General features: G+C 41.2%; 2 protein-coding genes across 9 annotated transcripts in view; one reads left to right on the forward strand and one right to left on the reverse strand.

Annotated features, from left to right (window-relative positions):
* LOC125455417 (regulator of microtubule dynamics protein 3-like) overlaps nt 1–27,687 on the reverse strand; it is a 224,728-nt gene that overhangs the window by 195,521 nt on the left and 1,520 nt on the right. For all 8 annotated transcript variants that reach the window (XM_048537350.2, XM_048537346.2, XM_048537348.2 and 5 more), the window contains exons 2-6: nt 26,036–26,222; nt 23,322–23,468; nt 16,758–16,953; nt 15,047–15,149; nt 2,003–2,063 (exon numbers count right to left, since the gene is read on the reverse strand). In XM_048537350.2, the coding sequence (XP_048393307.1) occupies nt 2,003–2,063; nt 15,047–15,149; nt 16,758–16,953; nt 23,322–23,468; nt 26,036–26,222 (694 nt within the window). The remainder of the gene's footprint in view (nt 1–2,002; nt 2,064–15,046; nt 15,150–16,757; nt 16,954–23,321; nt 23,469–26,035; nt 26,223–27,687) is intronic.
* Nucleotides 1–27,687, forward strand: part of gchfr (GTP cyclohydrolase I feedback regulator) — a 149,945-nt gene that overhangs the window by 67,674 nt on the left and 54,584 nt on the right. The gene's annotated exons all lie outside the window — the stretch shown is intronic.

Raw genomic sequence — 27,687 nt, forward strand, 5'->3', positions numbered from 1 at the left:
TGCTTAGCAATAAGCTGCTCACTGATGGTCAGTTTGAGTTCTTCCACTGCTGACCTCATTACAGCTGTGGTTCAAACATGGACAAAAGAGCTGAACTCCAGAAGTGAAGCAAGAGTCACTGCCTGTGACATCAAGGCATCAGTTGGCTTCGTCTAGCATAAAAAAGCTCAGGCAAAATTGAATTCAATGTACATCAGACAGAAAGCTCTCCACTGTTTGGACTCAAACTTAGCTCAAAGTAAGGTGGCTGTAGTTTCTGCAAGTTAATTCTCTCAGTCCAAGGACATCATTGCAGGACTTCATTAGGATAGCATTTTAAACCCAACCATCTTCAGTTGCTTCATCGATTACCTTCCCCTCATCTTAAGATCACAAGTGGAGATGTGCGCTATAACTGCACAATGTTTAGCACCATTCATGCCTCCTTGGATACTGAACGGGTCCGTTTCCATTTACAGAAAGACTTAAGTATCATTTGGGTTTGGACAGATAAGTGACAAGTAACATTCATACAACGTAAGTGATAGGCACTGACTATCTCAAACAAGAGAAAAACTAACCATTGCAGCTTGACATTTCAGGCTTTACCATTGCTAAACTCCCCTATTAAAATCCTGCAGGCAACCTTCCCTCTAATATTTCTTGCTTCTGCATGGAACTGCAAGGTTCCTGCAAACAGTGGCTTCCAGAAGTAGAAGCCATAGACATGCCAGTCAATGTGCGTGAAGCAACCCAGCAGCCTTGCTATTGCCACTGTCCAGAAACTGAACTGGATCAGCTATTTAAATACTATGGTTATAGAGGAGGTCAGCAGCTAGGGACTTTGCAACAGGCAACTCACCTCCCAACTTCCCAATGCCTGTCCTCCACCTATAAAAGATAAAAGTCGGGAGTGTGATTGAACACACTCCACTTGTCTGATGGATGCAACTCCAACAAAACTCACGAAATCTGACAACGTTTTGGACAAAACGGTCCACTTGACTGGCCATTCCTTCATTGTCATGTAGTGGCAGCAATGTGTACCATCTACAAGATACATTGCACTAACTTGCCCAGGCTGTTTTGACAGTACATTCAAACCTGTAATTACTCTTCAAGCCAAACAACATCACGACTTGGAACTATATCACCATTTCTTCACTGTTGCTGGGTCAACATTCTGAAACTCCTGTCCTAAGAGCATCGTATATATAACTACTGCCCTAGAAATGCAGCAGTTCAAGGAGGTAGCTCACTGCCATCATCAAGACCTAGGCAACAATGCCTAAATTCCATGAAATAATTAAATGTAATTGATAGAGAACAAATAGTCATAGCATTCAGTATGTATCCCAGTGTATTTTTAATACCTTAAAAAAATGCCTTCTAAAAGGTGAAAAGAATAGTGTCTGTATAGGTCCTCTCAGCAACTGACCAGCAACTAGTCTGAGCTGAATACATCTTTCCAGCAGTTTGATATAAAATGTCAGCTTTTAAAAAGCTGTGGCAAAGTAATTCAAAAGATGCATTTCTTTCTAGATTTGTATTCCTTTTGTACATAACTAAATGGGCCAAGAGTGGGAAAGGGGAGCTGAAGATAATATAATTAATAGTCTTATCCTACTGTAAAATAATTTCTCAAAAATACATATTTATGCTGGATGAAACCACTATTTGCATTATCCAAAGAATTAGTAGCCATATTAAATAAATCAAAGCATATACCCTATACACTGGTGGAAAGCCAACTGCTGTCACCCAGTTCCCAGATGAGAGAAACTTGCTATATCCATGGAATCTGAAATTTGGCACATTGGCATCAGCAAGTGACTTCAGGAAACTGGGTGCTAAATGGTATCAATACATTATTATCAATGGATTATATTGTGTCTCTTGCAAAAGAGCACGAATGCAGCTGTGTCCTAAATTGGCACAGACCAACATATTAGAGAATGATTCATGAATGTTGAACACGCCATAGAATATTCTTTCTCCCCAGTGCAGTGAGATAAGTACATACCACTTGTGGCACTCTGCATTTGAATTGTCTTTCTGAAGACCAGCTTCTGCTTCTTCTTTCCCTAAAGAGACAAAAATAAGATGGCAGACATTTATTAGAAGACAAACAGCACATCAGCCGACTCACCATTCACAAATTAATTTAAACGCCTGGAGTATGGCTGCCTCCAATACTAGACCAAACACAAGTGATCAAATGTCAACAAGAATAAATTGTTATTATTTTGTTAATAAAGGCTTCCTTTGTTTTCAATCTCATTGCTGCCAAATCATTGATGAATTAAGACTGAGCAAAATGGCAAGGTTAAAATGAAGCCAATACTGACCTCCAAAACAACCTAATATTTGGTGACATCTGAGCTGCTTTAGAAAATTTTAATTCATCAACTAGTTTTTCCCTTTGTACAAAGTGCATTATTGTGCACTGAGAATTAACTTCAAAGTTAAAATTTATCAACACATTCTATGCGTTTCTTTTTTTAAATTGACACTTTTGAGGAGGGAGAGTTGTTCCAGACAATGGGCTGCAGGGTGTTGTGCAGGGAGTTAAATTTCCTAAAAGTATACTTGAGTCAGAGTTCCAAGAACTTACAGCCATTTCCCTGATTTTGCTGGGGCAGGGTTGAGGGTGACTGGGGAAGTCAAATGGATGTGTCAGTAAGTACTTTAAAGAAAATATTCTGGAATACTAGCAAAGACATCCATTTCCTGACCTATCAACAATTTGCTAGCGTCAGTGAAGTGATTGCATGAGGTGGAAAGAGGTTCTTCAGTCAAACTGACAAGCTGAGAAGACTTTGAGTGTTGAAACTTTAGGCCTCCACCCACAACAGCCTGCTTTTCAAAGCTCTTCATCTCTCATAATCCTATCAATATCTGACAGGCTTCTCATCAGGTACCCTCATCTGTCTAGCATGTCACTCAGCTTCAGCTACACGTCTCTGTAGTCAGCTGTCACCATGGTATGGGAGCAACATTTGCAGGTGCATATGTACCCTTGATGAGAGGCAAGAGAAGTAAAAATACCAACAACAGCACCAGCTGCAGTAGCAATAAGCTTCATGCTCCTCCACTGGGCATAGAGAACAGAACACAGAGATTCAACTGGAAGTAGGCAAATCCCCAAGTGCAGGGCATGCCACATCCTTGGAAAAGAGGCCTCAGGAGACACTGGTTCTCACCGCAGGTCACTGTTGACATCTGCAGCCTCTTGAACAAGACACCCTTCCCAGTGCAAATGATGCATATGCACTGGCAGTGGTCCATCACGTGCCTATCAATGGAAGCCAAGCAATGTGGGTTTTCTAGTAGCCATGAAAATAGTAGCATTTTCTAGAGACAAAGAGCAGGTGAAATTGTGTTCTCCTCCAATGGCAAAATTTACATTGTATGTATATTACCATATTCAGCAGAATCTGACAGAAAAGAGTGATTCCGTCCATATTGCTTGTGTCAGCTCTATGAAAGCAGTATTCAGTTAATCCCACTTCTCTGCTCTTACTCCACCAAAAAAGAGTTTTCCATTTTAAACATGTATTGAATGCGCTTTTATTTATGAATCTGCACCCATCATATTTTCAGGTGGTTCATGCCTGAACATGTCAATGCAGTGTGGAGCTGGAGGAACACAGCAGGTCAGACAACATGAGAGAAGTAGGAGAGTCGATGTTTCAGGCCTAGACCCTTCATCAGGACTGGGAAGGGGGAAGGGAGCTTGGAAATAAATAGCAGGAAGAAGGGTGGGGCTGGGGGAGGTAGGTGGAATGCGATGATGGGTGCTGGTAGGGGTAGTGGGAAGGGTGCAGCAGGTAGTGTCAAGTCAAAGGGGCGCAGATGAAATGGCAGGTTGGACATGGGATGAAGCCAGGGGTGGGGAGATTTTGGAACTGGTGAATTCTGTGTTCAGGCTATCAGGCTGTAGGCTGTTCTTCCAGTTTGCATGTGGCATCATTCTGGCACTGAAGGAGGCCCAGGATGGACATGTCACCCAGTGAGTGGAAGGGTGAGTTAAAATAGTTGGTGACCAGAAGGGATTGTTGATTATAGCATACGGAGCACAGGTCCTCTGCAAATCTGTGTCACTGAGCCTACATTCGGTTTCACCGATGTACAGGAGGCCACATCGGGAGCAACAGATACAGTAGACTAGGTTGGACGGTGTACAGGTGAACCCCTGTCAGATAATGGCAAGTTTGTCTTGGGCCTCGGATGGAGACAAGAGGGGAGATATAGGGGCATGAACAACATTTGTGGTTGCAGGGAAAGGTGCTGGGTGTGGTGGAGTCGGTGAGGTGTGCAGCAGAGTAAGCAGTCCCTACAAAAGGTAGATAAGGATCGGGTGGGAATTATCTCCTGGGTGGCAGAATTGGAGGAGAATGATGTGCTGGATGCGGAGATTTGTGGGGTGGTATGTGAAGACTAGGAGGGCTCTGTTCTTATTTTTGTCAGCAGGGAGGGGGTTTGAAGGCAGAAGTACAAGAGATGCAATTAAGGGCATTTTCGAACAATGGAGGCGAAAGCTTGTGGTCCTTCAAGTAGTGGAACGCTCCATCTTGGGAGCGGATGCGGTGAAGGCAGAGGAATTAGGAGTAAGGGATTGTATTCTTGCAGGAGGGTAGAGGAGAGGAGGTATAATCCAGGTAGCTATGGGAGTCGGTGTGTTTGAAATAGATGTCAGTACTGAGACATTTACTGAATATGGAAACAGAGGGGTCCAGGAAGGGAGGGGAAGGTAGTGGAGATGATCTAGGTGAATTCGAGGTTGGGGTGAAAAGGTGTTAGTAAAGTTGATAACTGTTCGAGCTCTTCATGGGAAGACGATACAGTCATTGATGTTGCAGAAGAAGAGATAAGAGATGGTGATGGTGTAACAGCAGAAGAGGGACTGTTCCATGTACCCTACGAAGAATAGGCATAGCTTGGACCCATAAGGGTGCCCATAACTCCTCCCAGTTCCTGCAAACCAGAGGGAGGCTAAAGGCAAAATTGTTGAGGTTAAAGGACAAGTTCCGTTTAGCGGATGAGAGTGTCGGTGGAGGGGAACTGGTTGGGCCTGTGGGAGAGGAAGAATCAGAGGGCTTTTAGGCCATTTGCATGGGGGATATAAGTGTAGAGGGACTGGATGTCCATGATGAAGATGGTTTTAGATACCGGGGAACTGCAAGTCCTGGAGGAGGTGGAGGTAGTGGGTAGTGTCCTGAACGTAGATGGGGAGTCCCTGGACCAGGAGGAAAAGACAGAGTCAAGGTACATAGAGATGAGTTCAGTGGAGCAGGAACAGGCAGAGACAATGGGTTGATTGGGACATTCAGGTTTGTGGATTTTGGGAAGGAGAGAGAACCAGGCAGTTTGGGGTTTTGGAACAATGAGCTCAGAGGCTGTGAGTGGGAGCTTACCGAAGATGATACGGTTATGGAGGTGTCAGAGAGTCGGTGGATGGCCTCTGTGATGTAAAGGTCAGTGCACCATACCACAACTGCATCCCTCATCCTGTTATCCACAGGTTTGATGGTGAGAGGCTGGAGGAGTGAGAAGGGAGGAGAGGTTGAGGCGATTGAGGGAGAGTAGGGGGTCATGGGGTGGTGTCTAGGAGGATGAGGTTTGTCAGAGGCAGGAGAAGGGATTGGCAGGAGTGTGGGTTAGACTCCCCAAAGAAATAGGTGCGGAGGTGGAGGGGTAGGGGGGAAAATGTTCAACATCCAGTGAACGGAATTCATCGGTGTGTGGATGAAGAGGAATGAAGGTGAAGCTTTTGCGGAGGACCGACCATTTGGCCTCAGTCAGGGGAAGGCTTGGGGGGGGGCGGAAATGGTGAATACCCAGCAGGACTTAGAGCTGGAGCTGGGAGTGAGGGTGGAGACCATGTTGGGAGTAGGTATATGTATGGAGATGGCCATGTAGGTGGAAGCGAAAGTAACACTGTCATTGGCGGAAGTGACAGCAGCAGTGTACGTGACAACGTCATTGGTGTCAGCAACAGCAGCATGATCAACAACAGCAGAAGCGATGTTGTCGGCAACAGCAGAGGCCGAGACGACTGCACGGTTAATGGCACCAGGTAAATTCAGAGGGAGGTCCGAGATAAGTTTGGGGTCTGGGAGGAGGTCTGTGTTTAGTGGTAACAACAACCAAGTTTGGTGTACTTATGGTCCTTGATTTCTGTAGGGCGAAGTAAAAGCATCGGTTGAGGGTGTGAATCCAGTGCAGAATGTAAAACAGAAAAGTCCCTTACAGGCCTGGGAGAGAAAGGCTCTGAGCTGGGGTGGGGATGACTCAAGTGCGAGATGATGCCGGCTTTTCTGAGGAGCATGCAGCTGAGGATCAGCAGAGAAGATAGTTTTTGGAGGCTCTGGATGTACTGTAGGTTGCAGTTGTGGTTTGGGCCAAATTGCGATGGTGTGAACATCATTTGGAGTCCATTGAGGATGATCTGGCTGTGAACGCGTGTACTGCGAAAGGAGATGTAGCCATAGTACCAGGTTTGTTTTAGTACGCGGTCAAAGAGCTTCAGGGCAGAGATGCCCGTGCCTGAACATAATTCACAGCATAACAAAATGTCTCCACTATGTTGTGTAGTATTTAGACAATCTAAAAACAAAGCAGTTCAACTGATTGGTAGTCTATCCACCACCTTAAACTCCCTCCAGCATTGCTACAAATTGGCTTCAGAATGTACTATCTATAAAGATGTACTGCAGCAACCCATCATCGTTAACTAAAAACTGACCAAATAATTGACCTCCAGCACCTAGAAATGTCAGGCAGTAAATGCATTCAAGCATCATAACCTTCTCAACTGCTTAATACACTGCCCTGACTTTGAAATTTGTGTTCTTGTTGGATTAAAAACCTGAAGCTCCATACCTGTTGTGGAAGGGTTTTAAAACATGAGCAACAGTGTGATGATGTCGCTAAACTGGTGCCCACTGGGCATGATTAGAACAGTGTGGGTGGAGTTAGAAAAAAAGGAGCAAAAGCATATGGAGACTTGGGCAGAAGCCTGATATCTAGCATTGTGAATGTTAGAAACAAGTGCAGAAAAGCATTAGATGGTAGAGGTTATGGAATAATTCCTCAGTGAGGCAACAGTAAAATTACAGTTTGGCAGATATCTCAGAATACTATGAATTGAATATTTGGACTTAATTTGTGATAGTGTTAGAAAGAAGAGCAACCTAAAAGCCAGTTTTTGACTATGTCTTCTCTTCAATTAGTCTGACTTGAACCAAAACTTTCAAATGTGGCTATAAAACCACTCAACAAAAGATGACAGTAGTGACGGGATCTATTGCCCAGAAAATCATGGTAGTCGTAAAATTCAAGAAGAATACATGAAGTCATTTGGAGAAGAGCTCAACAAATCACATTTTTTAAACATCAATAGTTTTAAGACCATTAACAGCCTGAAAAGCCACAGAGTTAAACAACTGCTAAGAAAACCTCTCTTAACAGTAAACTCTTAAAGAGATATATCATAAAACAACTTTAAGTCTGAGCAGAAGTCTTTTATAGCTAGTATTAGGGAAAACAAGCTTTCTTTAAAAAAATAGAGAGAGCTGTATAAGCCCTAAATTTTTATTGAGCACGCATGAAAAAAAGGCTGTTTTTCATATACCCAAACAGATTTGATTCCTTAAACGAAAAAGGAAAGTAACAAAAAACAGAAGCTGCTGGAAAAGCTCGGCAGGTCTGGTGGCATCCGTGAAAAAAAAATCGGAGTTAACATTTCAGCTTTGGTTTTCCTTCCTCAGAACTAACGGTAGCTGGAAAAACGTCAGTTTATATGCAGAAAACAAAAAGGAAGAAATGTTAGAATAGAGCCTGAAGAGAGGGGATCTGGCTGCGTACGCACATACTGAGAAAGGAAATGCTTCACAGATGCTGCCAGATCTGCTGAGCTTTCCCAGCAACTTCTGTTTCTGTGCCTGATTTACATTTGCAGTTCTTTTGGTTTTTGAACAGGAAAGTAAATTTGTTCCCACATGAAAAACTAAGCTGGCAAATAGATCTACGTCTTCAAGGATCAATTTAACACTGTTCAAATGATTTATCTGACATGGTTTAATACTAAAGTTCAGAAAATTCCTCAGAAACAGGTGTTATGGGCCAGATCAAACTCCCTCAAAATATATTAAGAAGATAGGGTCCAGACCCAAACTTTTTCTTATTTTAAAGAAAAGTGTAAGGCATTTCATTTCAGATGCAATTCAATTGGTCAAAGTACTCAATATTATGCAAAACACACTATTTTTATATTCGTTAAAATACCAAAAGTAAAAATAAAAATTGGCTTAACTGTAACTCTCACAAAATACTAACCAAAATAATAGATGTATTAACTACTAGCAATTAACTGTTCCAATATCGTGGCATCCCATAAATAACACCTAGCAAAGGCAAAGTCAGTAAAATGGATTGCCTCACATGCAATTCCAGCAGCAGGAGGAGAATCCCATCTGTTAGCGTTACCAGACAGAAGCATTAGAGCTTCCACCTCCAACTTCAAAACCCCAATAAATGCTACTGAAAGCTAAACTAAAAATTCCAGTTCTGTCAGAGCTTGATTGTACCCATTCAGGCTGGTTCTATTGTTCAATTCTTTAAAGAAAAGCCCAAAGCCTCACAAGCTATTTACTTTATTGGCTTTGGAGTAGACCACCCACTGCCTCTGTCTCAACCTCTCGTCAAAAAAACCAAAATACACCCCTTAAAGCGACAGCATCGTCACACAGGCTTTAAGTAAAACAACTGATTAAAAAAAATTCTTAGAATTTGAAATTTTTGAGCCCTAACAGGTAAGTTAGTTAAACCAACGTAAGTAAAGGTTGAAATGAGCAATGAACGTTTCATAAATTTTAATTGTTGAAGGGTAATAATTTAGAGATAAATGAAATAGAACATGAATCTGATCACACAGCATTGAATTTGGCACAAAAATACCTCAGACTCAGAGAAAAAAGGCATAAAATGACATAATGGCAGCTATCTTTGAGCAATCAAAAGCACCATAAAATCTTACTGTGCCTTCACCTATAGGGATATCTCCCTTGATCTCTATGGAGGTGTCACATTGGTAAAAAGGAAAGAAAATTTTGTATTGAAAACAGCATTTAGAACAGTAGAAAATTTAGCCACTTTCCATTTTAGAACAACAAAGATTCAACAACAACTTTAAGAACAGAGATAATTATGACAGATACATCATAGATCTCTTAGATAAATCAGTCACTGGACTTCCTCAATTAAAAGAAATACATAGTCTAGAACGTTGTTCAAGAAGCTTTTATGTGAGAGGCGTGGATAGTAGAAGTATTTTTCCCCGAGGGTGGAAATGTCAAATACAAGGAGCATAGGCTTAAGGTGAGGGGGCAAAGTCAAAAGGCAATGTGTGAGGCCAAGGTGTTCTTTTTACACAGAGTGGTAGGTGTCTGAACCGTGCTACCTGAGGATGAAGTAGAAACAGATACGATAGCAACATTTAACAATGTATTTGGACAAACAAGAGGAGACGGGAGAAGAGGGATATGGACTACATAAGAGGCAGATGGGCTCTATTTAGAATGGCATTACCATTGGCACAGACATGGTGGGCTGAAGGACCTGATCCTGTACTGTACTGTTTATATGGGAAATTATGGGTGAACAAGAGCACTCTTATCAGAATTAGCAGCATCATCCAACCAGGCATGTTAATGGTCCAGAAGAAACAACCAACTTAAGCATACATTCCTAAAATTATATCAATGCACAGACCCTTCAGCAATCACTGCTGATATAACAGAAACCAGAGAAAAAGCTCACCAATATTAGCTCAACAGTTTCTACACTTAATCATAGATTTTCCTGACCTGCCTACTGACATAGATGAAACAAGTCATAGGAATCATTGGAACAATGGCAGTGATAAAGGAAAAATTGTACCATAAACATTGTAATTGATAAAATAAATAATTACAGAATGCATACAAATGTTAGTCGATGTTGATGAATAATATTTAGAGTAGGGTGTTGTAGAAAGTTGTCAGGACACTGGAGCAACCATATTATGATGTCACAGGTCTCCCCTGTCACTGAGCATAAACAGCAGTGATAATGCAGTTAAGAAAAAGAATGAGACAACAAGTTTAGTCATGTTGAAACCACATGCAGAGAAGTTTGTGAAGTAGACAGGCTAGCATTAGGTGGCAGATTTTATATAATAGTTTTCAAATAACAGTAAGATTAGGGCCTTCTCTGAAAACAATGGAATATAGCAATTAGTCTTAAAATGTAATAAATAGTGTCATAAAAGAAGCCCAAGCCTGAAGACAGGTTTTCATTTTGCCTTCTCCTCAACCAGTCTGACTTGAACTAAATTTATGGATGCAGGCAAAAAGCCACTCAAGAAAATAATGATACCCCTATGGTACTGTATTTCCATTTCAAGAAATTTGGCTCACCATCAAGATGCGCAGTAAATGACAACACTGACAATCACAAACATACTGTGAATAAATGGATTTAAACCTACTGATTTACCACCTACTCCTTAAAATAATACCTAGAATTTCCAAAGAATCACAAGTTTGGGAGCCCGTGCAGGTGGCCTTTAAAAATTCACAGTCCTGGAGGTCACTTCCAGAAGAGAATCAAATTTTCAGTCGACTTGTAGGGGGAGGTCCTCACTTCCAAATAACTTCCCATAAGCAACTTGTTAAGGGCTTGTCAAAAACAGATTGCGATCTTAAATAATTTTTCTCATAACAGTTTGTGCCCACATCAGTCCACAGCTGCTATGTTTGTTTCTCAGCTTGGGCAGGTTGCTTTGCACAAAGTTTTCAATTGATGGGTCCAATAACTACTATCAGACTCAACCATGGCCATGTGCAATTGCATTTCTCCTTAAGCACCAGCCCAAGTCAAATCAGATGCAACACCAAAATAGTGCTGCCTGTTGCTGCCAGTAACATGATGAAGAAAGCTCCTGTATCAGCATCTCTCATTGATCAGAACCCAGGCTAAGCACCCAAAGAGACAATTTGCGTTTGATTGTATTGTAAGAGTGGTAGACTCAGGTATAGAATCATAATCTGAAATTAACCCTGATTTTAAATCTCAAACTGTAATGAAAATAATTTTATTCTTATGCTCCTACATTCTGAAGATAGAATAGAATAGTATCGATGGTTAAAGATAACATAGATAGCTTCATCCCTAATAATTTTTGCCAGTTTTAATAATAATTACTGCATGTAATACAAGTTCTGGTCCTGAGATTATCTGTTTGATCATTAACATGTCCAGTTTTTTGATTCAACATTCAACAGAGATGAAAGGAAATTTTTAAAAAAATTTTTCATTTTCCAGTCAGAACCTTCACATGATCACAAAATTAATACAATATTTGAATAGCAATTTGAACAGCAATTTAATATGCTATTAAATTGTAAAAGTTTAAATCATTTCATAGATTTTCCTGTACAAGTCAACCGGGTAAAAAAGATGATTTGAATTTTCTTGCCCCAAGGGCAGTGATTTTGCAAGTACATGGTGCGTAAGCCAATCCCTACTTTTTAGTCATGACATGCCATACTCACAGTTGTAGTCAGCCCTCAATATTCTGCTTCGCAAGTACTCTGTTTTAATTTACTACTTGATGCACAAAATTGCAACATCACCTACACTGCCTTCTCCAAGGCAAGTCCAGACAGCTGTTGCACAATGAGAAAGATGAAGCAAAACGAGACTTCCAACAAAACAAAAATACTGTGAATCTGGTTTCAAGCTAAAACATAACACTTGCTAGCTTTTCAAATAAAAGTAGTAAAAATCTGGAATGAGAATACAAGGATGAATCCATCTTGAACAAAAATACCCAAGACCACGTGAACAGAGGCCTGTCACTGACTGGGTTAAGAAGCATGCACTGGATAGATTCTCAAAAATTGTTGAATGCAACTTTTTCTGTCTCAGAAAAAGGTAGAGGCCGAATCCCTCATAACATTTAAGAATTATGTGGATTTACACTTGACTCGTAGGCTTGGATGCCTTAGCATTACAAGCACTGGAAAATGGAATTAAAATTGTTATACGCTTGTGTTTGATCACTCAATCAGCCAAAGGACCTTTTCCTATGCTATAGATCTACGATTCTAATGCTTTTATCATCAGAAATATAATGCACATTTATGGACTAAAGAGGACAAAATAAAACGCCGAGTCCAGCAAAGATTTCAGAACAGCGCCTTGTTGGTGTTGCTGCCTTATGGAGACTAAGATGTCTAGCATTGTGCCATAAGACCAAGATCAACCAGAAACTATCAATAGACCTCAAAGCCAAAACTACTAGTTGAATGACTCATCCTCAGGCAATGGCAAAATACATGCATCTATAAATGCATCATCTGAAACGTTCCTATAATCGGAATAATGCCAAGTCACTGAACTGTGGAGATGAAAGGTTTGAGAACAGCTTGTGTAAACTGTAAGACATGAGACAACCTGATTCATGGTGATAATAGCCGACTTGGACAACAAAATTAAATATAATTTTCAAATATAAAACCATGATGAAAATCATGTTGCCTGTGGTAGATTTTTTGGATGTCCATGTTTGGGGGATAAGAATGGTCTGAATTCATGGATCAGTAACGTGTAGAATATGCACCTCACTAATGCAGCTCGTGACCACAGCTTTATGAAATGTGTTGCAATCGAGTAGTGTCTGAGAAGAAATAAAAACTGCATTGCAATTATACATCAGGGTACAATGTCTTTTCAACATGCCATTCAAGTATCATATTCATACTGAATGGAATAGGTGAATGGCTGATGAAAGAAAGACCATTATTAAGACTGAAATAAGCACCAGGCAGAAGATACGGAATCCTGAATGCATAAGCAGGCTCAGGAACAGTTTCCTCCCGACTGTTATTAAAACTGATGAATGGACTCTCTAGCCTCAAATAGTGATTGATCTTGCTAACACTGATCTCACCTAGTGTGCACCCTGTGCAATGTAACCTGAATGCCTCAGTCATTTTGATCTGTACTTTTTTTGCTTACTACAATCTGCTTGTACCACTTGTAAACAAGGTTTTTCACTGTATTTTGGTACATGTAATAACAAATAAAACCAATTAATTAAAAAACACAATTGATATTATCGTGGAGGCCGGGATGATGTCAGCAAGGGCTGCTCACATGCTGTTTGAAGGAAACTTCTCCCAGATTTTTTAAGATTTTAAAACCTTTGATCCATCAGAGGAGCTCCCAAGAATCAAAGAATGTTGTGTTGATGTTGCAAATCAATTTGAAATTTGAAGTAGTAGAGAGTGGGAGTCAGTCCCACCTAAAGACCTCTCTCCAGCTGATCTACAACTTGACCTGTAGGTGGAAGTGGAAGCTGGAGATGAAAAAGAAGTCCAGGATGCAGCCTCACAAGTACTTTCGACTTCTGTTTTGTCTTGTATCCTGAAGGAAACTGAGAAGCAGTTGGAGCTCATAGAGGTCAGTGATTATAATGCAGAATGCAGCAGGGTAGTAGTTCATGGAATAGGATCTTATTCGGCACCTTACAAATAGGTTCTTCATGAAAGAAAAAGGACAAAGCAGCAAAAACTGGATTGTATCAGTGATAATGGGAACTGCAGATGCTGGAGAATCCAAGATAATAAAATGTGAGGCTGGATGAACACAGCAGGTCCAGCAGCATCGCAGGAGCACAAAAGCTGACGTTTCGGGCCTAGACCCTTCATCAGAGAGGGGGATGGGGTGAGGGTTCTGGAATAAATAGGGAGAGGGGGGGAGGCGGACCGAAGATGGAGAGAAAAGAAGATAGGTGGAGAGGAGAGTATAGTTGGGGAGGTAGGGAGGGGATAGGTCAGTCCAGGGAAGACAGACTCCCTGGGCTGACCTATCCCCTCCCTACCTCCCCACCTATACTCTCCTCTCCACCTATCTTCTTTTCTCTCCATCTTCGGTCCGCCTCCCCCTCTCTCCCTATTTATTTCAGAACCCTCACCCCATCCACCTCTCTGATGAAGGGTCTAGGCCCGAAACGTCAGCTTTTGTGCTCCTGAGATGCTGCTGGGCCTGCTGTGTTCATCCAGCCTCACATTTTATTATCTTAGCAAAAACTGGATGTCTGTTTTTAAGCCACACTCCAAGAAGCAGTCAGAAGACAATGAAACACAGCCATCCATTTCTGGATTAACTATTTTTTGCCCTAACCACAACTGTACCTGAACTTGACAACGATGATGACGATGACAATGACGACGACCCTCAGTCCCAGCAGTAACAACACAGCAACTTCAAAACCTCCTCCCCCATCAAGTCATCTTGATTTTTTTTCCCCCCCAAGGTAACATGTTGAATTTACTTTTATTTCATTATTAGATAGGAATTTAAACATTTATTCAAACCATGCCATCTTGTGTGTTAGGCTTTTGAGCGATTTTGAATTTTTTTTGGTGGTCTGCCCCAACCCCACTTTTCCCATAGGCCCCATTACTTCTAAAGCACGATTTTCAATAATGTCATGTTGTGCAGGAATGCAACCATCACCTTATAGCAGAATTTCCTGTATTGCTTTGACAAAACTTTTACTGACTCATACAATGCTCCTGTAAAGCAGTGCTCATTACATTAAAGGCACAACATAGATAAAAGTTGTTGTTGGCTCAAAACAAATAAAAATAATCAAGACAAATATATTAGCAAATTCCAAATCAACAAATTCAAATGTTAAAGTTTTGATCAATGCATGTCAGAATGGATAATTACTATAGCAAGTTGATTGAAATAACAGATGTAACAGTATCATACCCACATGTGTCTTAGGATGACGTATTATCATTACCTCAGTGCTTCCCCAAAGCTACAGCACAACTTCTGTCCTAGAGTTGTCGGCCCTTTGCTGAGTTCACAGTCCCAGCTTGTCTATTTGGAAACTCTCCTTACCCAGTAAATTATTCAATGACTTAGTACTTTAAATCAGCCAAGTTAACTATAAGCTACATTGAATGCATTCTAATGCACAAATTTCAGCAAAGAACTGGCTTACCCGCAACCAAAAAGGACTTCTTCTCAATTTGGTCTTTCGACATCTCCACCAGATCGCAATACGCACGAGCCAGACGCCAGCAGAACTCAGGCTTCAAGTGATACTGTAAATGAAAAAGGATACATATGGATCTGTATATTGTATGTTATTAATTGATAGTTAATGGCCAAACACTGATAACTGTCCTGTGGACTGACAGAAATTAATAGGTCTGAGCTTTGACATTTTACCAGTAAGTAATAATAGCAATGTAAAACATAATCAATGTAAAAGAGGTGCTTGATTGAAATAAATCATCTGAACAACCTTAAGCAACTCATCAGCTGAAACAGGAATTCTACTGACGAAATAAAAAAAACATATTTGACTACTTTTCAAAGTGTTGTAATCTGATCAGTAAGTACGTTTTCTTTTTGAGTGTGAATTAATTACTTTATTTAAATGATACTCTCCACATAAATCCATGCTCAATGAATACAATACATGTGATTGGTTTAATGCTACATAAATATTATTAGATGCAATAGAACAGATTGTTGGGAGTGAGTTACTAACGTAGCTACGTAGTTGTACAATAAAACTGTGAAATATCAAACATTGCAAGAATTCAATTGCTGCCTCCCACCAGTGCAGTTTTTCAAATGTCGAAAACCCAAGATAAAAGCAGTGACAGGGGATAGCTATCCCACACCCTACTCAAGGAACAGCCTGATATTTGTTATCAGGGAACCATAGCTTACAGACAATGACTCAGACTCCACCAAACCATCCCTGGCTAAGTCCTATCTCACTAGCAGAAGAACGAGAAATGTGGAAGCACAGAGTCAGGAACAAGCTGTCCTGGGAGTCCTCCACATTGATGCCAGACCCCATAAAGTCTCAGATCAGTCTGCATATGGAGGAAAACCTCCTACTGATTAACAGCTATCACCAACCCTTGGCTGATGAGTCAGGTCTCCTCCATGGTGAACACCACTTTGAAAAGGTACTGAATATGGCACCAGGCCTCTTATATTCACATGCAAATCATTTATACAAATGACCAAAAGCAGTGGATCCAGCACTGATCCCCACGGCACATCACAGGGCTCCAGTCTCAAAAACATCCCTCCACTAACACCTTCCGTCTTCTATCTAATTGGCTAGCTCTACCTGGATCCTACGTAGTCTAACCAGTCTACAATGCGGAATCCTGTCAAACACTTTACGGAAGTGCACATAGACAACGTCTACCAGTCTGACTTCAATCTTCTTTGTCACCTCTTCAAAAAAAAACTCAATTAAGAAATCGCACCTTTTCCCATGCGCAAAGCTTGCTACTATCCCTAATTAGTCATTGTGTTTCCAAATGCAATTAAATCCAGTCCACCACCAACAAGACTCAGCATGACGTAGTTGGTAGATTGTAAGATCATGGTCACAGAGTCACACAGCATAGAAACAGAACCTTTAGACCAACTTGTTTGTGCCAACCAGGTTTCCCCACACTAAACTAGCCTCATTTGTGTACTTTGTAACAGCATTTGCTTAATTGCTGCTGGGGCAGTTGAACGATAGGAATTTGAAAAAAAAAAATATCCATTGAGACACGGATTAAAACCAGAGAAGTCTACAAATTACAATGTTCCATCTTTCTGGAAAAGGAAGGAGAAGATGAGATTGCCTCCTACTCAATGTCAAATAAAGTGAAAATATCTCAAAAGGTGCGTACCTTGGTTTTCTTATCCAAGAGCAACTTAAATCCCTTTGCTTTGTCTTCGTCTGTACCATCATGCAACTTGTCTGCTGTACATAGAAGTTGACTGAATTCATCCAAGTTATGAAATGAGTTGCACATGGGATCTGTTGCATTTGAATTTGCTGCTTCTTCACGGTCATTATCTGACTCTGCATTAGCTGTGGTATATCTGGAGAAATAGTGGAGAAAATAAAATTGGAGTATCATGGAGAAAAATCTGAAGACAAATTACTGCACTTTACACCACTTGTTAAGTTCTCACTTTGCTTGTGCCATGACTGCTGATTAAGATGCTTTCATCACACCATCTAAAAACCAGATTTAATCATAGAGTCACAGACGTCTTTGGCACACAAAAAGTCTCTTCAGCTATTGAATCTACACTGCTTAAAAGTAAGCAATTAATAGTCTAATCCCATTTTCCAGCACTAGGCCCACAGCCTTATGCCATGGCCCAGAGCCTTGTATGCCTTCTACCTGTATAGTAGAACAACATGTCAAATATGTAAAACACTTTTCCATGAGCACTGGGTTTGGCAAGACCGTTTGGAAACACAGGCAATTGAGCATAAATAATACTCAAACTCAAAAACCAGGGAATTTAAGAGCTCAGAGATTCTATTGTAAATTAGAAAGCAGCATTAAAAAAACACAAAGTGTTAAAAATCTGAATAACTGAGAAAGAAGGTACATGGTGAATTTTGTGTATATTGGAGATAATGGCATTCCAATGTTACCCTTGACTTCAAAGGTAAAGGTCACGGATTTGGGAGCGAATGCTGAAGAAAAGTGTTTGAACAAGAGTGTGCAAACACTGGGAATTGAGCTAAGTGTGGAAGTTTAGGGAAGTGGAAGAAGGAGGTATTGCTGTGTGTCTTGTTCCAGGCATTTTTATAAGGGGCTGCCTTGGGGTCGGGTGCTGCTGGTTAGACTTAAGTGAGCCTATATGAATACCTGGCTTTGTTAAGGAGTATAAGCAGCAACTGGGCAATGGTAAGGTAATATCTTTATTGTTTCCCTTGTTAAAGATGTGGAGATGGCAGTCAGTGCAGTGTAGTTCCTCCTGGCAGATGTGGGAGGAGATCAGGAGCAGTCTGATGTCCCTGGCAACTATGACTGAGGGAATGTGTCTGGCTGCAGCTCCTCTGAGGCCACATGGATCAGTTGGGAGCAGCAGTTGGATGCACTAAGGAGCAAACAGAAGGCAGAGTGCATGATAGATAGTAGCTTCATGGAGGTGGTCACACTGCTGGTACAGTCAAGTAGATGGGTGACAGCCAAGAGAGGAAGGGAAGTAGTGCAGGAGTCTCCTGTAGCTACCCCCCTCTCATTTCTGCCACCATGAATGAGATTCCAGGATGCTGTGTTGGTGCTAAGGTCAAAGTCTTCTCAGTGCGGTTACAGCAAGTTCTCAAAAGGGGAGCGCGAGCAGCTAGAGGTCATTTGTACTTAAGACATAGGTAGAAAAAGAAATGAGGTCCTGCAGAACATAAGGAGTTAGGCAGGAGGTTAAAAAGCAGGACTGCAAGGGTAGTAATCTCTGGATTACTCCTAGTGCCACATGCTAGTGACAGTACAATGAAGAGGAAAGGCCGGATTAATATCTGTCTGAGGAGCTGGTGTAGGGGGCAGGAATTCAAGTTCTGAATCATTGGGACTCTTCTGGGGCAGAAACAACCTATACTAAAGGGATGGGTCACACCTAAACTGGAGGGGGAAACCAACATTCTAGTGGGGAGATTTGCTAGAAATACTTAGGATGGTTTAAAACTAATCTGGCGATGGGGTGGGATCCAAAGCAGTAGTGAGAGAAGGTTAAGGCTGGTACAGAGGTTAAGGAGAGCAAGTTAAATAGGCAAGGCAGGCATGAGCAAGACAGAGAATGAGGGAAGACTGATGAATTAAAATTCATTTCGTTCAATGCAACAAGTCTGACAGGTAAGGCTGATGACCTCAGGGCATGGATGGGAACACTGGATTGGATTTTCATAGCTATAACAGAAAAATGGCCAAGGGAGGGACACAACAGGCAGCTCAATGTTCCAGGGTACAGATATTACAGGAAGAATAGAGGCGGCAGCAACAGAGGAAAGTACTGGCGTTTTTGATTAGGGAAAACATTACGGCAGCACTAAGATAGAGTATTGCTAGGGCATCATTCATAGAAGCCATTTGGGTGGAACTGAGAAATAAGAAGCGAGTGATCACTTTTATGCAATTATACTACAGTGCCCCCTCAATAGTCAGCGGGAAATTGTTAAGCTAATATGTAGGGAGATTGCAGATAGCTGTAAAGAGCTTTCTCAATCAATACGTAGATAGGTCAACTAGAAAAGGGGCAAAATTCAACCTCCTCTTGGGGAATAAGGCAGGGCAAGTGATTCAGGTGTTATTGGGAGAGCACTTTGGGACCAGTAACCATAATTCTATAAGTTTTAAAATAATTATGGAAAAGAATAGACCTCGTCCGTGAGTTAAAGTTCTAAATTAGGGCAAGGCTAATTTTGATGGTATTCGACTGGAACTTTCAAAAGTTGATTGGGGAAAGCTGTTCTCAAGTAAAGGAACATCTGACAAGTGGGAGGCTTTCAAAAGTGAAATAACAGGAGTTTAAGAACAGCATGTTCCTATTGATGTGAAGGGCAAGGCTGGAAGTAGGGAACACTGAATGACAACAGATATTGAAGCTCGAGTCAAGAAAAAGAAGACAGGTGCAGACTGGAGGAGTGCACTTAAGAGGGAAATTAGCTGGGGAAAAAGGTGAATAAGATATCTTTGGCAGATTAAGGAAAATCAAAACGTTATACAACTACATTAAGAACAAAAAAAAAGAAAGAGAGAGTAGGGCCCCTTAAAGATCAACTGGGCCATCTACGTGCGGAACCACAGGAGATGGGTGAGACCCTAAACGTCAGTATTTATTGTGGTGAAAGACATGGAAGCTAGGGAACTTGGAAAATAGGTAATGATATCTTGAAGAGTTGATGTTAGAGAAGAGGTGGTGCTGGAGGTCTTAAATGCATAAAAGTGGATAAACTTCCAAGACCTGATCAAGTGTGTCCCAGGATATTATGGTAAGCTAGGGAAGAAATTGAGGCCCTGAGCAGAGTTATTTGCATTTTCCACGAGTAAAGTGTTGGAAAACTGAACGACGACTACTGTCATGCCATTATTTGAAAAAGCTGCAAGGAAAAAACCAGGGAACTATAAGCTAGTGGGTCTGAGATGAGTGGTGGATATGTTGTTGGAGGGGATTCTGAGGGACAGTATTTGCATGCATTTAGAGACGCAAGGACTGATTAGGGATCGTCAGCATGGCTTTGTATGTGGGTAATCGTGTCTCAATCTTGAATGAGTTTTTGAGGACATAACCTGGAGCATCTTTTTTTTCCCCTTTATTGACTAATGAGACGGTGGGATGGCTGGCAGCATTTATTACCCATCCCTAATTGCCCACAGGGCAGTTACAAGTCACATTGCCGAGAGTCTGGAGTCACATGTAGTCCAGACCAGGTAAGGGTGGCAGTTTCCTTCACTACAAGATGTTAGTGAACCAGATGGGCTTTTTCCAACAATCAACAATGGACTCATGGTCATCTTTAGATTCTTAATTCCAGATTTTTTTTTTGAATTCAAATTCCACCATCTGCCGTAGCAGGATTCGAACCAAAGTCCCCAGAATGTTTTCTAGGTCTCTGGATTAAGAGACCAGCGATAATACAACTAGGCCAATTCCTCCCCATAGATAAAGCAGGCGGTAGATGTTATCTACACAGACTTTAGCAAGGCCCTGGACAAAGCTCCACATGGTAAACTAATTAGTGGAGCTACATCGCATGAGATTCGGACACTGCTTGCCAATTGGATACAAATTTGGAGACAGATGGTGGTGGTGGAAGGTTGTTTTCTGGACTGAAGCCTGTGGCCAGCAATGTCCCACAGGGAACAGTGCTGGGTCTGTTGTTGTTTGTCTTTTGTATCAATGATTCAGAAGAAAATACAGGAAGCATGGTTAGTAAGTTTGCAGATGACACCAAAATTAATGGTAGAGTGGATAGTGAAGGTTATTTAAGAGAACAAAGGGATCTTGATCAGATGGGCCAAAGGGTCAAGGAGTGGCAGATAGAATTTAATTTAGATCAATGTGAAACATTTTGATAAGATGAACAAGGGGAGGGCTTGCACAGTTAACGGTAGGACTCTGGGAAGTGTTGTCGAACAGAGAAACCTAGGTGTGCAGATGCACAGTTCCTTTAAAAAGTGGCATCACAGGCGGAGAGGGTGGTGGAGACAACACTTGTGAAGACGACATTTGGCACACTTAACTTCATTGGTCAGAGCACTGATTACAGGAGTTGGATACCATATTACAGATGTACAACACATTGGTAAGGCCATATTTGGAGTACTGCATACAATTCTGGTCACTCTGCTATAGGAAGGGTGTTATTAAAACGGATGCTACTGAGACTGAAGGGTTTTAGTTATAAGGAGAAGTTGGATAGGCTAGGACACTCTTTTTTCCCTGGAGCATAAGAGGCGGAGGAGTGACTTCAGAGACTTTTTTCCCCCAGAATAGGGGAGTCCAAATCTAGAGGGCATAAGTTTAAGGTGAGAGGTTAAAGATTTAAAAAAGGGACCAGAGGGGCAATATTTTCACACAAACAATTGCACACATATGGAATGAGTTGCCAAAGGAAGCAGTAGAGATGCATATAATTGCAACATTTAAAAGACATTTGGACAGATACATAGGGAAGATGGTATGACAAGATGAAGGACAGTGTTGGGTTTCTTGAATATTATTGGAACTGCAGAGGTTCAGGCAAGTAGAAAGTATTCATTCACAGTCCTCATGTTTGATCAAGCTTTGGAGTATCAAGAAAACAAGTTACAGCACACCCAAACTTGATGTAATTGCCGCAGCATTTAGGTGGGTGATCTAGTTTAGTGTTTTATCAGTGAATAACACCCATTTCCTCAGGATGTTAATGAATGGTAGTGGCAAATGCCTGCTGGATATCAAAGGCTGGTGGTTAAACTCTCTCATGAATGGATCATTGTCTGTCACTTAAGTGACCAGTAACATTTAGGACACACTTCAGTGTTGACATAAAAGTAAAATGCTGGAAATCTGAAATATCAGAAACAGAAAATGCCTAAAACAGAGGTCAGGCAGCATTCAAAAGAAACAGTTAAACGATCTTACATCAAACACCATGAAAGGCAAAACCTTTCTTCCCTACTTTTATACTCCATTGGCCTTGTAATAATTTACATTCCACTTGCCCTCTTAATTACTTGCCTCACCTGCAGACCCACTTGTGATTCATTAACCGGAACACTATACAGCTATACATTTCTAAAGAAGCTTTGTTGGAACATTTCTGTCCTGGTGGGCCTGCTGCAAAGTTTGCCTCAAAGCAAGGTGGTTTATTAAACTGGCAAGCAATTGGGAGATCAGGGTCATTCTCAGGGACAGAATTGAGGCATTTCACAGAACAGTCATCCAGCCTGTACTTGGTCTTGCCAAAATAGATTGCAAATATGTGCAGCGAATGCAGTCAACCAGGTTTTCTTTTAATATTTACTAATGGGACATAGATATCATTGGCTAGGCCAATATTTATTACCTGTCCCTAGTTGTCCTTGGGAAGGTGGTGTTGATCTGCCTTCTTGAACCACTGTGTTGTAGGTAGACCTGCTGGTGGGGGTGGCGAGTTTCAGGATTTTTGATCCAGCAACACCGAAGGGCTGGCAACATATTTCCAAGTCAGGATGGTGACTAACTTGGAGGAGAACTTGCAGGCGGTGGTATTCACATGTATCTGCTGCCCTCGTATCTTTAGATGGAAGTGGTTGAGAGTTTGGAATGTACTACCTAAGGATATTTAGCAGTTCTCTGCTGTGCATCTTGTCAATAGTATACATTGCTGTTTCAGTGTTGGTGGGTCAAATTTCCTCCCTAATGGCATTGTGGATATGTTACCAATCAAGTTGGCTGCTTTGTCTTGGATACTGTCAAGCTTTTTAAGAGTGTTGTGGAGATGCACTCATCCGGGCAAGTGGGGAGTATTCCATCACATTCCTGACTTGTGTTTTGTAGATGGTGAACAGGATTTGGGAAATCAGGTGGAGTTACTCACTACAGAGATCCAAGCCTCTGACCTGCTCTTGTAACTACCATATTTTGAGTTGAGTTCGTATTCAACAGTTGGCCCGAGGTTGTTGATAGTGGGAGAGAACTACAAATCAAACGTTGCTCTACGTTCAAACATTCAAGACTATGGGGCAAGTGCTGCAAAATGGGATTATAGCACATAGGTCAGCGCAGACATGATGGGCCTCTGCTTTGCTGTATGATTCCAGGTCTACAATGAAAGCAGAAACTTTCAAATTTATGATGCTGTAGGAGTGTCCAATACGTAATTGTCAGGCAATGTTTTTTCATTTCTCACTACTTTAAAACAGACAAAACATGCAAAACCATGGTGTTGTTATTTTAGATCACTATTCAGTGCAGACTTTTATACTTACCCTCCTTCACTCTCTGTTTCAGCACTGCTCTTATTCCCAGCGCTGGACGTGAAATAGATAGAGTTTGATTCAGCAGAGTTACTTCTTTCTCTATTAAATCCTATTCTCTTCTTTCTTCCTGATTTTTCGCCATGCTCTAAACGAGACCTTTGTGAAGCAAAGATGAACTTAGTGCTTTCATTTTTCTTTTACCTTTACATTTAGCATATAGGTAAATGAGTGGTCTAAATGGAGCCAATGTTTTCTATACTAACGTAATAAAAATAAGTTAGTATTAGCTCTCAACCTCTTGAATGAGGTCAAAAAATTCTGTAGTGTAAACTTCATTTTATAAAACTGATTTCTTGAAGCTTCAGGATTTCTTCTTTTAAGTTATAACAACTAGGTTCAAAAAAGTTAGTTAAACAAGAATTCTACATTATTTGAATAAAGATTTCAGAAGAGAGATATCCAAAAAGATTAAAGTCTGTTTGTGTCAAACTTTATTTAAAAAAAAGTATTCTTGGATACTCTGAAATTATCAAAGCATTTGAGAGGTTTTAGAGCCAAACCCTGCTCCCAATTTTTCTATACTACACGTTGTCAGTCTCTGTCGTGCCTACAATACGGTTAGGGCAAGAGTTGAGGTGAAGAGGAAAAATGAAGCCATTTCAAGTGTACTAAATGCCTGAAAGTACTAATGGGTCATGAGAGTTTTAAATATGCTCTGCACTGAAACAGGTTTGTTCTGAGAAGTACTGACAACTTAGATGCCCCACAAGTACCGCATCATGCACAAAGTGTCAAGTACATGGGCTTCTTTCAGTAAACAACTTCTTATACAACACTCAAACAAACTGGATACTAGACACACCACCTTTCAAACTTGGTTGAGGAGTACATGGTTGTTCAAAATTGGTCAATTTTAGAGAACATCAATGGACTGAAAAACTATTTTGACATTCAAATTAATGCAAATATTAAGCTTTCACTCACGAACCATTTCTTTTAATTTGAACAAAGTTTACAGAAATGTAAAACATGATTTATTTTTAAAAAGTTTGATTAAACTCCAATTTTCAGTACACAAAATTTTCAAATCGTACATACGTAGCTAGGTGATTGTCAGTGGGAGCCGTGTTGGTATTATACCTGAATTGGTTGAAGAAACAATCCTGAAAAATTGTTTACAGAAACGGCTGATCTCAGCATTCTGACACCCACTTAACCTAATTCTGTGCGTTTGGATTTATAATTTGGACATCTTTATTTGACAAGAAATAAGAGCAATACCTTGACATGAGACCAGAGCCCTGTTTGGCATACTTTTTTCTCTACTCCTTCCAGGCAGATTCCAAAGTGCCTAACCTCTTAACTTTCACAATCTGATCCAATGTCCAGACTAAAACTCATGGGAGGCTGAATCTGGAATCAATTGTAAAACAACAGCTGTACAAACCAGTAGCCAAAAGAATCCTTCCACCTTGAGATAGCTATCGAAAGGTTAGGAAAGCAAAGGAAGTGTTGGCTTGGTTTAAAATTATCCATCCAATGATGCATCTATATCCCATTTGTTTTTCAGAATGCTGGACTAAATGATTCAAATACTAGTGATGTTAGGAACTTGAAGCAAATTAAAATCTAATCAGTGAGAATGTTTCATATTTATGAAAATAACCCACCCAAGTCTAGTATTTAGATTTTCAAATACAGCTTTTACAGCAATGGAGCCTGATGTGCAAGCAGCTGTTTTTTCTTCAACCACTAACAGAATGAAGCAGCACAAGTGCAAAGCCCATCTGCCTGAAAAATTCATATGCCTCCCACATGCTTAGTATTTGCATTATTATCCTGTCACCTTCGAAAAATTTGTGCACCAACACCTCCTTTTAAACTGTACCACGCAGCATGTGTTGTTGCTCCCAATCTGTATCCGACCATCTTTTCAATTATCATAAGCCTGGAAAAAAGTCACCTTCCTTGGTAAATACTGGTGCAAAACACCACCTCTATTACCTCACCTATGCCTTCTGCCTCTAGCAGTAGCCTTAAATTTGGTTTCAGGCAGACCGTTGCTTCATTATACCTATGGCAGATGTTTAGATTTGCTTCTGGCCTTCTGTATATTTCCAATTAGATTTGCTCCACCATTTTGGCCATGCCTTCAGTTGCCTGCGACTGAAGCTCTGTAAAGAGGTGTAGGGAGGGAATTATATTGCCATCCTCACTTAAGACATTCCTTTAAACCTGTCTCTTTGACCAAGCCTTAGATCCTCTCACCTAACTTGCCTGATAGTGTACTTCATTTTAAGGAGGTGCTCCTCTAAAGTACCTTTGTGACATTTTGTTCAGAAGAAGGGAACTAAATTTTAAAGAGTTTAGCTTTTGTTAAAAGCCAATTAATTCACTCACAAGCTGCAATATTTTTAGAAAGACACTTGTTTAAACAAAATGCCATTAAATTTAGGGTAATTACTCAGAATAGCTAAACAAATGAAAAATTCACATAAATGTAGCAAAGTATGATAGTACTAAGTAACACCGAAAAATCAATGTTACAAACTTGAATTGAAACTGTGTAATTGAGCTGAGTGCCTAAAAAGAAACATAAGAATAACCCGTTCTCATTATTATAACTCACTTGACAAAACTTAGCTATTATCACTGCACACGATTATTTGTTATACAGTTTGGGTACATCAATTTTTTACAAAGAAATGCATAAGAGAGTTTACCTGACATCACCAACAATCTGATCTGTCATTCCAATCAGACACTCCCGAAGTTCGATCACTTCCCCCTTCAGCTCTTTCACACATTGAAGGATAACATCTAATTGCTCCCATATCTCTAGCTGCTGTTTCTTCAATTCTGCAATGCTACTAGTGTCCTCTGCCGACTGTGTTTTACTTTCCTTTGATGCTAAATAAAAGCAAATTAAACGTTCGAATACAGGTTAAATGTACTTTTGGACCAGATATTCCAATCAGTACATGAGACATCTGCTGCAAACTGCAACTTGAACTGCAGCCTTTTTTGCAATGAAGCTTTAGACATACTATCCTGGACGCTGAATGCAAGCAACCACAGTGCTACAAGATAATAAAATGTGAGGCTGGATGAACACAGCAGGCCAAGCAGCATCTCAGGAGCACAAAAGCTGACGTTTCGGGCCTAGACCCTTCATCAGAGAGGGGGATGGGGAGAGGGAACTGGAATAAATAGGGAGAGAGGGGGAGGTGGACCGAAGATGGAGAGTAAAGAAGATAGGTGGAGAGAGTATAGGTGGGGAGGTAGGGAGGGGATAGGTCAGTCCAAGGAAGACAGACAGGTCAAGGAGGTGGGATGAGGTTAGTAGGTAGATGGGGGTGCAGCTTGGGGTGGGAGGAAGGGATGGGTGAGAGGAAGAACCGGTTAGGGAGGCAGAGACAGGTTGGACTGGTTTTGGGATGCAGTGGGTGGGGGGGGGGGGGGGTGGAAGAGCTGAGCTGGTTGTGTGGTGCAGTGGGGGGAGGGGACGAACTGGGCTGGTTTAGGGATGCAGTAGGGGAAGGGGAGATTTTGAAACTGGTGAAGTCCACATTGATACCATATGGCTGCAGGGTTCCCAGGCGGAATATGAGTTGCTGTTCCTGCAACCTTCGGGTGGCATCATTGTGGCACTGCAGGAGGCCCATGATGGACATGTCATCTAGAGAATGGGAGGGGGAGTGGAAATGGTTTGCGACTGGGAGGTGCAGTTGTTTGTTGCGAACTGAGCGGAGGTGTTCTGCAAAGCGGTCCCCAAGCCTCCGCTTGGTTTCCCCAATGTAGAGGAGGCCGCACCGGGTACAGTGGATGCAGTATACCACATTGGCAGATGTGCAGGTGAACCTCTGCTTAATGTGGAATGTCATCTTGGGGCCTGAGATAGGAGTGAGGGAGGAGGTGTGTGGACAAGTGTAGCATTTCCTGCGGTTGCAGGGGAAGGTGCCGGGTGTGGTGGGGTTGGAGGGCAGTGTGGAGCGAACAAGGGAGTCACGGAGAGAGTGGTCTCTCCGGAAAGCAGACAGGGGTGGGGATGGAAAAATGTCTTGGGTGGTGGGGTCGGATTGTAAATGGCGGAAGTGTCGGAGGATGATGCGTGCTACAAGACACAGTTGGAAGGTGCAGAAAAAGCAAAGCCACATCTGATGAACTGCATCTTGAGCTCCATCAACCTTGCAGTATTGCAGCAAGTTTTGTTTATTAAAAAGTTAAGCATTTTTAAAAATTACTTTAAGATTCCAAAGGAATTTCATGGATTTTAAAAATATTAAACAAAACACTATTGTAAGTTTTATGATCTGAGTTTAGACAGTTGATGATAATAGTACTTAGGAGTTTAAAATATTTATCCATAGATAAG

Source organism: Stegostoma tigrinum, chromosome 10, assembly GCF_030684315.1.
Source record: "Stegostoma tigrinum isolate sSteTig4 chromosome 10, sSteTig4.hap1, whole genome shotgun sequence".
Lineage (NCBI taxonomy): Eukaryota > Metazoa > Chordata > Chondrichthyes > Orectolobiformes > Stegostomatidae > Stegostoma > Stegostoma tigrinum.